Source organism: Mauremys mutica, chromosome 11 (genome assembly GCF_020497125.1).
Source record: "Mauremys mutica isolate MM-2020 ecotype Southern chromosome 11, ASM2049712v1, whole genome shotgun sequence".
In the NCBI taxonomy this organism is placed as follows: Eukaryota; Metazoa; Chordata; order Testudines; family Geoemydidae; genus Mauremys; species Mauremys mutica.
Genome location: NC_059082.1, coordinates 29290969 through 29303446, shown reverse-complemented (window position 1 = coordinate 29303446; position 12478 = coordinate 29290969). Strand labels below are relative to the sequence as shown.

General features: G+C 41.1%; 1 protein-coding gene across 3 annotated transcripts in view; it reads right to left on the bottom strand.

The window, feature by feature from the left end:
• TJP1 (tight junction protein 1) overlaps window positions 1–12478 on the bottom strand; it is a 294015-nt gene that overhangs the window by 65131 nt on the left and 216406 nt on the right. For all 3 annotated transcript variants that reach the window (XM_044979338.1, XM_044979340.1, XM_044979341.1), the window contains exons 6-9: window positions 11614–11893; window positions 10236–10339; window positions 7504–7672; window positions 6994–7138 (exon numbers count right to left, since the gene is read on the bottom strand). In XM_044979338.1, the coding sequence (XP_044835273.1) occupies window positions 6994–7138; window positions 7504–7672; window positions 10236–10339; window positions 11614–11893 (698 nt within the window). The remainder of the gene's footprint in view (window positions 1–6993; window positions 7139–7503; window positions 7673–10235; window positions 10340–11613; window positions 11894–12478) is intronic.

Sequence of the window (12478 nt, the reverse complement as noted above, 5' to 3'; positions counted from 1 at the left end):
CCAAAACAGAATTATTCCAATTGGTGTAGGGTAAACAAGAGATGCTATTCTGAGAAGCCTTGTCTGAGGGTAAGGAAGTCCTGTGCTTGCCTGCTGTCTCTGATATGCTAGATATGGCAGCCATTCTGAAATTTCAAAATGAGAGGCTTATGGCTTGTAAAAAAGTTAAAGTTGTTCTACATCTACTCCAAAATATATGTTTTGCCCTTGCCTTGTCTGCCGCCTTTCTAATAAGGCCCTTACACAAGGCTTTAAATCTAGATCAAGTCTTTCAATATGCCCTGTTTGTAGCTTCTGGAAGGAATTCTAAGAGTGCATCTGAGGTCATTTGAAAAATCTTATTGAAGAGGCACCAGGTGAAACAAAATCATGTAGCTAGATTCTCCTTTGCTCTAGCTTGGTATGTAGAATTAGTGCTTGTGATAGGAAGTATTTCCAGCAGAGGAGAAATAATTGAAGGGTGGCTGCCATCTGATTTAGGTCCAACAACCAGCACCTCACTGACCAGTGTGAAGCTCAGAGAATACATATGCTTCTTCCCTCTTTATCCTCCGAATGGTCCCTAGGATCATTGTGAATGGGGGGAAAGACAAACAAAAGACACTTATGGGAGCAGATGAGAACACATTGTCTGTTGCCTTGGTTTGGTGAAGAACTTTAGAACCTTTGCATTGAACCTGGATACAAATACTTCTATTGAGGGGTGACACAGAGCCTTGACTACTGAGTAAAAAGATATTTGCATGTAAACTATATACACACATCTTCAGGCCTATTCCTTTGTTTGACCATTCTGCTTGTAGGTTCAGCCGCCTTTTGTCTGGAAGGCCGCCAGTGACAGAAAAATGGCTTCCTGTACTTCTCTGTTGATACGAGATAAAGCAGAGGTGTTTTCAGGCATCACCAGTACATAATAATTGGTACAATTTGATGATAGGACATACTTAGTTTTTCTGAGCTTGAGCCAATTGATATTTGAAGCTCCTTGTCTCTCCAAGATCCTTGCCCCATATGAAATTTCCCCATCCCTTGAGACTGGCATTTATCATCACCACAGTACTAATATTCTGTGGCCATCCAAGTATCTGCTGATTTCAGGCTGCCAGGACAGATTTTGATACTACACTGGATACTTAAATTAGTGAAGATAAGGACATGCTGTGAGTTCAGGGAAACCAAAAACTGCTGGAGAAGATGTGAACAGAACCTTGCCAAAGCAAGAAGTCACACAGGATAGTGTTATTCCCAGTAAAAACATCAAAGTCCTCATTGATATGGCAAGAGAACTGATTATCTGCATACATAGCATATACCAGCTTCTGAATCCTGTCTTTGAGAGAACAATGCAGTGTAGCTTAGTATCTATGATAGCTGCCAAATGTCAAATAGAATTAGAGAGTCGTTTGGGATTGAGGACAAAACTATGTTGTTCTATAATCTGGGTAATGAGGCAAGTTATTTTCTGTTCCTTTTTCAGAAAGGGTGTGCTGATGAACAGGTTGTTGAGGAAGAGGAACACATGAATTTCCTCCTGCCTAAGAAAAACCACAGATAATAAGCCCTTTGATAGAGATCCTTGGGTGGTTACTGGGCCAAAGGGTAAAGCAATGTACTAATAAGGCTGCCCATTGTAAAGTAAATTGGAGGTATTCCCTGTATGTATGATTTACAGAAAAGTACATATGAATTCTATACGTTCATTCTGAAACTTTGGCTTCCAAAATAATTTTTTCCAAGAACTAGTGATCAAGTACTGCTCTGCATTCTCCAGAATACATGGGTACTAGGAACAGGCAGGTGTAATATCTTTAGTGACATATGGCATTCATCATATTTTTGAGTTTCGTCTGGTTGAAGGAGTGGGAGAAATCTAAAGCCCTTCTGGCACTGCCTTCCACTCCAATGCATAATTAAGGCTGAAAACATCCAGGACCCATCTCTCAGCCATTGCATTCATCCAATTATTTGCAAATTCCTGCAGTCTAGTCCCTGGGAAGCCACACATCACTGGGTCAACTGCAGTTAACCCTGATGAAGGAGTGTAGAAGGGTGGGTCACTCACCGCTGCGATGCCTCCTGCTGGTCAGTCCGGGAATTAGTTCATCCAGCTAAGGAGCACCCTCCTCTGGTCGGTTTCTCCTCTGCCCTTCCCTGCCCCTTTGCAGTCTCTTTACCTGTTCAGGCCCTGTGTCCCTCCCAGACCATGGTGTTCCTTACCTTGGGGTGCTGCCACATAGCAGTGTCCCAACACTCTGGATCTCCCCTCCCAGGGGAATCCCTACCCCCTATACCCACCGTGTCTCAGTAGCTACTGCCAGTCGTCATCTAGTCCCTGCTCTCATGGGCAAACTGTAGTCTGAAGGGGGCTACTCATCACTGGCAAGCGAGTTGGACCTGCTGCCTTTTCTTGCCCTGGCTGCCTTCCTGAGGCCCTAGTACTTCAAGCCTTCACTCAGGTGGAGCTGCAAATAGTCAATCAGCCTAGGCTCTGGTTCAGAGCAGGGCAGTAAACAAAATCACTCAGCTCCAGTACTCAGGTGGGGCTGCAAACAAAGTCAGTTAACTCAGGCTTTCCTTCAACTAGCCTGAGGGAGGGGGAGAGTGTCATCCACCGCTTGGGTGGCAGGGGGGACGCAGGCCCTCCCTCTCCACTGTGTCCCAGTCCAGAGCCCTAAGGATGGCAGAGGGGTCCGCCACCATGTCAGTGGGGATCCAAGCCACAACACGCTGACTCACCCTGTGCCAGAGTTGCAGCCAGACAGAGATCCACCAATCCACTCTCCCCCTCCAAGGGTACCTGCCAGTCTGATGGGGTAAGATGATCGGCGGGGGCCTCAGTTGCCAGCAGAAGCTCTGCCAGGGTTGGGTGAGCCAGCGGTCTGGGCCAGATGCCTGTCTCCTGCGGGGTTAGGTCGTCCAAGGGTCCAGGCCAGTTGTCTGCTTCCTGTGGGGCTGAGTCGTCTGGACCAGTCATCTGCTTCCTCCGGGGTCAGGTCAGTCCAGGATCCAGGTGGCCTGGGCCAGTCATCTGCACTCCACTGGCCTGCTGCCACCTCCCAGCGCAAGTGCTCAGGGGATGCATCTGTCCCCTCCAGTGGCTGGGCCCCTACTGAGCTTCCAGGTCCCACCTTGATACTTCTGATCCTGTCCCTTGGCTTCCGGGTCATGGAGCCACCCTCTTCCTCTATGTCTGTGGAGGGCCAGTCCACCTCACTACAAGAAGACCAAGTGCTTTCCTATGGAATTTCCTTTTTCCTCAAGCCTCTGAATCTAGTCCATTCCCCTCAATCTCCTCCTGGGACATTTAGCTGAACAGGAGCTAAAGGAACATCATGATTTGTAACAGGGCCTGAATTCTCTTTTTGAACTCTCATATGCTAACAAGTCTTCTATGACTTCTCTTCAGCTGCTTTCTGAAGAGAAGATTCACTGAAGTGCCCGCACCTCCCATATACTTAAGAGATGACCAGGACCAGCTTGGCTTCAAAATCGGCCTTCCATGGCTTTAGCCAGAGCCTGTGATGTGATGTGATGTGGAATTGTATCATTACCCTTGCAGCAAATCTGAGGCTGTCAAGAGAAGCATCCAGTACAAAAGCCACTGCTTACAAAAACTTAATTTGGCAAACAGCCTACAGGATTTCCTGATCTTGAAAGAACAGTGTCCAACAGGAAGTCATCCATACATATGCTCTTATGAATGAAGCAGATGCAGAAGAGGCAACTCCTGAGATAGTGTCAGAGTTCCTTCTGAGGAAGGACTTAATTCTTCTGCGAGTATGGTCCTTAGAGAGGAAGTCACCATCAAAATGAATCAACTGTCTTTAATAAACAATGAAAGAGCTACATCAGTCTTTGGTAGGGTAAGTTGGTCAAGATTTGGTTTTATGGACATAATAGTGCTCCTTGGTTTTTGTTGGGTTTTCTACTCAGTCAATGCTACTTACATCCTCAAGTGCTGCATGCAAGGACATATAGTTTTCAAATCTGATGTGAAGTACTTGCAAGTGGCCTTACTCTCCTTTCTACACACTTTCTCAAATGCTGCCTCCTCCTTCAAGGGTTCATCCGGGGGAAAGCCAAGCCACACAACCAATCTTAAGAAGCGTAGACAAAACAGGTTTTGAAAAAGAGCTTGTTCTGAATTTCCTCAGATATTTTGATTCAAAAATCTGAAAGCTGCCCTACTTTCCCAGGAAGGACAAACCAAGGAATACTTTCTGAATCTTTTAGCCTTTTTCTTGTTCTTTTTGTAAATCTTTCTTAGAGGATTCTTTCTCACAGGAACTCGAGGAAGATGTGGAATAGTCTGCCCACCTCTTGCTCTTGCACTAACTGAGCTTTACAGATGGATTCTGTGGAGGAGCGACCATTGTGGTTACAGTCTGAAGATGAATATTATGGTTTGGTTACAGGATCACTTCTTACTCTTTTTAGATGGTGAAAGAAAAGAAATATATCACCTGCATATGGAAGCCTTTTTAGAGTCTACTTTGTTTTTACTTCTTTTCTCGGGATCTAAAGAAGGAATGTGGTCCTTGGATGACCCAGAAAGAGAAGGCTCTCTAGGGTAGGCAGGGGCCCAGGTCCTAGATGGTCATGCCCATGGCTGAACTTTCTTCGTCCTACATTAGGATGTTTGCTAATGTTCCCAAGGGCAGCCACAAAAGTGCTGAGGAATCCTGAAGCAGGTAATGATACTCAGGGTTCTCCATACTTGAGAGACAGCCAGTGGATACACTAACCCCGACCCCTGGAAAGGTGAGGCAAAAATTGTATGCCCTAGACAGCTCCTTGTTGGCTGCCTGGATGTCATCTGAGCTATCATAGCTCTCACTACTCTTTTGGTGAGGTTACAGTTAGGCAGAGTGGTACAAGTTAGCAGAGGCCTCAGTCTGAGGCCATCTTAGCATCCTTTCCCCACTGGTATGATGGCACGTTTCTTCTGCTTGGGTGTCCTCCTCTTTACACCCTGCCAGAGCAATCATATGCATGACATCTAGTGTGTGAAAATAGATCAGTCCCACAGGGAGATGAAGGACAATCATCTATCCTCCTTGTTCCTTCTCTGATCCCCCAGAGGTCTCTCAGATGCGTGTGGATGGGTGGAGAAGAAAGATGGGGTGACATGATCCCTGCAGAAGACAAACAGGATCCCATATAAGCAACCCTCAAAGGGAGCTAAGCTGGCCTTTCTGCTTGTGCTTCTTTGTTCACCATTGCAGCAGCCAGCTCAGGGACACTGCTGCACCCATTAGTCTCAAACTGACAGGAGGAGGAAATGAGGGAGAAAAAAAAAATCTCCTCCAGAGCTTATTCTAGCCCAACCTACCCACACCTAATTTAAGATTTCAAAAAGTGTTTAACTGCTCTGAGCAGACAATTTGGGTGAGACTGTTGACAGCTACTGGAGGCAGAATACAATTGATAGGGTCCTCAGGAGCATGGTCACTTCAAGTGTCTTCTGCCTGACAAGTCTGCTTCTGCCTCCAAACAAGGCGCAAACAAACAGAAGATCTGCTGTAATGTACCTGTAGATCCTCCCTGTGAAGATGAAAAGTGAAGTGCATTTCTTCAATATTCATGGGTAAGCAAAGGGCTGTAATATGAAGTTCAAGATCTCCAATCATTAGACTATACCAAATAAATTTAAACATTATAAATACAACATTTCTACTTACCTGGCAAGATACAGGTTCATGTGTTTTACTCCATTTCATGGCCTAATGATTAACAGTGCTCAGACTCCCTGCTCTTAGGTGTTTGTGGTTTTACCATCTAATTCAAGAGAAGTTTCAAACCCTGAGGGGGTGCTTTGGCAAGGAAAAAAGTTGTTTAGCTTTTTCCTCGTAACTACAGGAATTTAATAAAATGTCATCTATACACTTTCCTTATGGTAATCGCTTCCTGAAATATCTTGTCATTGGGGCTCAAATTCATACATAAATTTGAATTGTCCAATCCTGACCCTGTTTGGATTTGAGGCTCACAACTGATAGCAATACCCTGTCAAACTAGGCAGCTTTTCTGACAGGAATATCCCATTCAGCAATAATCTGGAGCATTCTATTACATCTCAAGCCTAATTCTGGCATCTTTTCTTGACCAACAGACTGTAATTGGTCTAAGCCTGTAACTTTTCTTCTCACACACAACTTACTTGAACAAGAACGTAGAAATCTCATAAATTGGTTAACTTCCTATTTCTAACTTGAATTGGAATGTCAGTATTAAATGCACATGCTGTGCAAAAGTGAAATGGACACATTTATATTATTCTTACCTAAGACTGAATTCCATGTAACAGCCTTGTCTAGGCTTGAACAGGATCAGATACAGAGAGAACCCATTGTGCCCCACTTTTAGCTAGTATCATTTTCCTACCACCAAGTACAAACATTTTAGATTAAATGTTTGAAGAACTACTTTTCCTAAATAGAGTAGTTTCACTGCAATTAAAAACTTTTTTGAAACATGTTTGAAAAACAAACTGACTGTGTTAAAAGTCTGAAAACAAAGTTGTTAACTAAATAAGCACCATCTCGCAATAACTACTCAGACTGAATTGTCAGTGGGACTTGTGGTACTATTCAGCCTGAGTATAGCTATTACAGTCCACTCCTAACTTTCTGAAACTGAGATAGTGAGATAATTTATATACTTCAGTAGACTATATCACTAATGTCAAACCGAGTAAGGCACATAAAAAGAATACCATTTAATTTTGATAATTTCCTTAAAGAACAGGATAAAGGAGAGAAGAGTCCAAGCCAAAAAATTTAGTTCCAGGTTCAAATTTCCCTGAAACTGAAAGATGTCTAAAACATGAGTTTGGTTCAGGCCCATCTCTAGATACATAATTTCAGTACTATATCATGCTACCATTTCCACAATACTGTGCCACATTTGTGGTACTGTAAAAAAAACCCAAACAATCCTGGTACTTAATGTCACTTTAATAGTTGATTAAAAATAATACAATGCTACCATCACCTGCCGTTGCTGGGCTGCTGTGGAGAATGTCTGGAATGGTCTGAAGGCTCTGACCTCTGGTCAGGAGATCGTGAACGACTGCGGCGGGGCCTGTCATGTGATCGGTTGGAATGATCTGATGCCAGCGACTGAATTTCTGAAATGTCTGTTAAATAAAAGTTGTTTTTTCATGAAATGATTGTAATCAAAATGATGATGTGACCTGCCCAAAATGGAAATAATTTTGCAGAAAATACATATGAAGTGCGTCAGATCTTCTGCACTGACTTCAAAATAAATCACCTAAAGTTAACGTTCCTTTTCTTCCAATTGCTTTTACTTGAATAATCTTTTTTCATATTCTTGAAGATGTGAATTCCAATGGTGTTTGAACAAGTTTATTATCTGCTCAAATGTCGATCCCTCCTCTTTTCTCCTCCCTCATCCTCTGTCTCCACACTAGGATTTCACATCTTCATGATCCAGCGACATAAGAAATATTTTTACCTTGGGAAATAAGTTTATACTCACCATCTCTTTCTGAAGCATTAGCAGAATGAACGCTGTCAGAAAGATCTGGGACATTCAAAAGAGTTGCTCGTTCATCTCGTTGAACCACCATCTTCAACTTGCCTTTTGACCTTTCTATTAGAGTCTTTGCATCTGTCAGTGACATATTTTCTGTGACTGTGCCGTTTATCTGTAATAGAGCAAAAAGACTAGAGATAGGAACTGAATGGAAAACAAAACAATCTAGCTCCAATAGCTAACTCCTTTGAAGCTAACAAACAAGAGTTCTCCCTCTCTACAATAAGTATTTTTAAACTCTTAATTGGTCAAAATTACCCCTTCAAAATTAGTAAATATAATTTTGCTGTTAAATGGTCTTCAACCTTGTTTTAAAAATGGAAACAACAAACATTAGCAATATCTAAGGAATCAGCTAAAAGATTTAGGTTTTTAGGTTTAGGTTAAAAGATTTAAAAGGTTAGGCAAGCAGATTAACTGAAATAGACCAAAAAGTTAAGGAAATTCAGTGGTACTTTATCTTGCAGAACTGATGCCTAGGGAAACTACTTCTAGTCTAACAGCAGTTCTGATTCAGCTGAGTTCTTAAGTTTTGCCATTTCTTTCTTTGCAATGCAAGCCTCCAATTGATTTATCAGAATGCCTTGATCAATCTTGCACAAAAATTAAAATCTATGACATCTTAAATGACAGTTTTCAGTCTGATGGGATTTAGAAATACCCAGTTATTTAGTCAAGAAAAATGAATAAAATATATACTCAACATATTTATATATTATGAAAATATTAATGCAAACACATCTGAGCCACAGATCGCAGAAAACTAATGCGCATCTTTTAAATTATTTAAAGTCTCATTACTTTAATCTGTAATGATTAAGAAACCTAAAGCAATTTCTTTTATAAGCCTTACAAAACTCCACATAGCAGTGGGGAGGACTTACCCTTGTTCACTAATTGCACCAATAAAATTAAGATTTGTAGCAATGACATGCACTGAAAACTGTTAAACCCTCCCCCACAATATAGTTTATGAAGTTAATTAAAAATAATTCAGCCCAAGACATCTGGTTGTGATGCACAATGGTATAATTCTGCACTAGAACTACTAAATTAAGGCCTAATCTTGAAACCCTAGCTCAGACAAATAGCCCCAATTAGTTCTCCAACTATACAATGACAAAGCAATCGTTTTAATGATTGGGCCTACAAATTGACCCTAATTACAAGATCAACTGTGAAAAGTGAGTGAACGTTCATAAAATGTCAAAATACTTATACTTTTTTCCCCCATCACTTTGTTATTCATAAAAGGGAGAGAGATACTGAATTAGTACAAACAAAATGGCTTACCAATATAATTCAAGGCCTGTATTAAGATCATGCCTGGTAAACAAGAAAAGCGTGGGACTGGAAATCTATGGACCAAAATTGGTCTCTCAAAAATTAGGCCTAAACTGGTGGACAAAATAATGACAGGATGCTCTATTCCCCCATCTCTCCCCTTTTGGAGGTTCTTAAAAGAAAATACTTTGGAGGAATTAAGAAGCTGGCTGCCAAAAACCATGATGAACACAGGAGAACAGGAAAGGAATGAGCTTTACCATCATGGCTGCCACTGCCACCGTCTCCTGGGACCATAGGGGATTTACCATAACACCTTTAAGTCTGTCTTGGACCAGTCTAGAGACTTCTCTCAGGATGAGGACAGTAGAGTGACCCAGATGGCCACTTCCACTTGTTCCAGCTAAATCTCAATCAACACCTGGGATGTGAGACTTTGTCACCCTCTTAGTCCCACTCAGGTCTTTTTCCTTCCCCATCTCATTTCTTCTCTCTTTCCTATCTACTCCCCTTGCCTTCTGTCTAACAAGAGCCTGGCTTAGTAGGCAAAGACTGTATATTGTGCAACACTGCTGTGAGCCCATGACCAAAGAGGCAACTAAATGCAATGCCCTAAACAGCCCGATGCTGGTACAAGTTTGGCAGGTCTCAGAATGACTAAAGATGGTGTGCCATGCCTGTGTTTCTCCAGCAGGGACGTTGGAAGTGAAAGGCAACCACAGAAGCTGAATTTTCCATCTCTGGTGTTTTCTTTCCCCTTTTGTGTCCTTTTGTCTTGTTTTGCCTTCTAGGAAATGGGACTGGACTTTAAAAACAACATCAACAATAGCTCCAGCCCATCTCAACTAACTTTTTCTCTTTTTCCCCCCCCTAAAAAGGACATAACCATTTTTCACTGTCAAACAAGGGGTTTACCTTCTGAAAACTCTTTCCAGCTAAAGGGAAAGGGAACAAAGGATGTTGTTAAAATAAAAGCCTTACTTAATACTTTATATTTCAAATGCTTTAACATGTTTTTCCTTCTCTGCTGTATCTTTAACACAAGTTTTAAAAAAATGTAATGGCTTGTTTGCCATGACACTTAGCGGGCTGAGATTTCTGTATACTAAACCCCAAGCCTTGCTTAACACTGTTTAATGTTGGACACTGACAGGGTATTGTTAGCACCTCTGACTCTTTGGGCCCATATAATCCATCAAAAATTAATACAACAGGACTAATTATGTGAGTAAAGGCTACAGAATCAGACACTTAACCTTCCTCCCTCAATGCAAAAAATACAAAACCTGACATTTCTTCTATTGACAGTTACATACACCTGTGAGGCAGTTACTTCTAGTACAATCAACATACTGGTTCCTTTGCTAAGCAAAGATAGCCATTTACTGTACCTTCAATACAACATCACCTTCCTGAATGTTGCCATCTCTTGCTGCCAAACTATCTTGGGATATTTCTTTCACAAATATGTGGCTGGCCAAGCGCAGACCATACTCTATTTAGAATAAAAAAAATAAACCAAATAAGAAATCTCAATTTAAAGAAGCAATATTTATGGATTTACAACACTGCTTTCCAGATTTACATTCAAAGCCTAACAAGAACCCAGTAAAAACTCAATTGTTTTTAATACAGTAGTGTATTGAGGGTTATAGCGAACTGGTATTGTTAAGCCAGGGGCAGAGATACGGTACAATTGCCTATTATGAAATTCCCTGTTCTCTGAACAACTGTGGGAATCTTACTTGCATAATTGGCATATAGCTATTCCTTAGCAACTAAGGTATGCCAATCCCTGTTTTCATATGGGCTGGCTGCCAATGGATGCCAGTGTAGCAATTTGCATGAGTGCTATATTCCTCAATTGTTCTGTGATTATCTAAATTCTTCCTCTAACTGGCCCCTATAATCAGAATAAACAAACTGTTTTCCAGCAACAAAGATGCTGCATCCACTTCTGACTCCCAAATCTGACAAATGTTTACACAACATATATAAAAACCTAATAAGGCTGTCAAACTACTGGAAGAGGATGATTTTTTTTAAAATAAAGTGAAAGCCTTATCCCCTCACTTCCTTCCTTCCCTGCCAAATTTTTCCTTTTTAAAGGTCAGCAAGATAACTGACCTCATAGCACCACTCTAGTTAGAGCTAGATATTATGTGACAACTTCGCCGCCCCTCACACACTGACGTTTATCTTCAGAATGACCACCAAACCTTTCAGATCGTACTCATATTATATAGCAGTTGTGTAATTTTTTTAAAAATAGCCACATGCTAAATGGAAAAATCACACATTAACCATGATTCTGTGTGTGGTGGGTATTTTTGTTTCGTTGTGTTTTTTGTTTTTTTTTTAAGTTGGCCATCTTTCAAAAAAGCTTGATAGCAGATATACTCTCAACCTTAATTCCATGTTAACAAAGTTTATTCTATATATATTTTGAGTGTGTATATTCAATATGTGTTTGTAAAATTTTAGTGGCTAGCAGAAGTTGGATATGCAATTACAATTCCAGTTCAATTGAAATTTGAGCGTTCCCTTCAATCAATCACATACACTAGTACAAGAAAACGGAGAAAAACCTAGTACTAGAAGTACAGTAATTTTAAGACCTGTAGGTAGTTCTCTAGTCTAGTTTAGTCTAATGAGCCCTTAGCAACGCAACATTCATCAATAATTCAATCTAAAATTCAACCTTTAACATTTTGGTACAAAATTACAACCAAAAGTATGAAGGAGACAGCAAAAAGTCATTGGGCATACCTTCATTTTTCCTGGATTTCACCAATGTTACTTTAGTAGGTTTTGCAGGCTGACTGGAAGCAACGGATCTCCTATCTGATCTTGGCGATAAACTTCTCTCTCTGCTTCCGCTTCGGTCTCTTACCCAGCTCTTCTCATGCCTTCTGCTGACGCCTGGCCCACTGCGTGCACTTCTTGGATCATGCATTTCCTCTTCATAACTATCCTCCTCATTTTCAGATACTGGCTCAGGTTCTGGCCGGGCTACCGGAATCTGAATTTTCTTCATTCTTCGAATAGTCTGTAACCAGTAGCATTAATTACTTAATTTCTGGTTAAATGTAAAGTATATATATATTTTTAAAAGTCTTAAAATTAGGCAATGGGCCACCACAGATTTATACTGCTGTATCTAACGAAAAGTGCACTAGGGACCTCAACACAGATATGGAAGGCAACATCTATAGCCCAAAGGCCTTACAATCAAACATTTGGATGACTGAAGGAGTAAAACAAGGGGGGCGGGAGGGATTCAGAGAGTAAGGGCAACTTTACATAAGTAAATGGATGAAGTAGATGCAGGGTTTCTTACAAATCTGTGGCCATGAAGATACCAGTTATCATGGAAGACAGCTACTATGTACAAGCTACAGTATTATAACAGGTTACATGTTATCAGTGATCTTTGTAGTACTAATAAATCCATTAAAAACTCCAACAAAGTGCCAATAGTGAAAAAAACAGCAGCAAGGCTAACCTGAAATGAGCTATTGTGGATGCAAAATCAGGCAAACAGCTTTTCACTGCTCCAGGATTGGAGGATGGAATACAAACATTGCAGAACCCAACTGGTTAGCTTCCTACTTCGCTCAAAGATTGTGTTTCC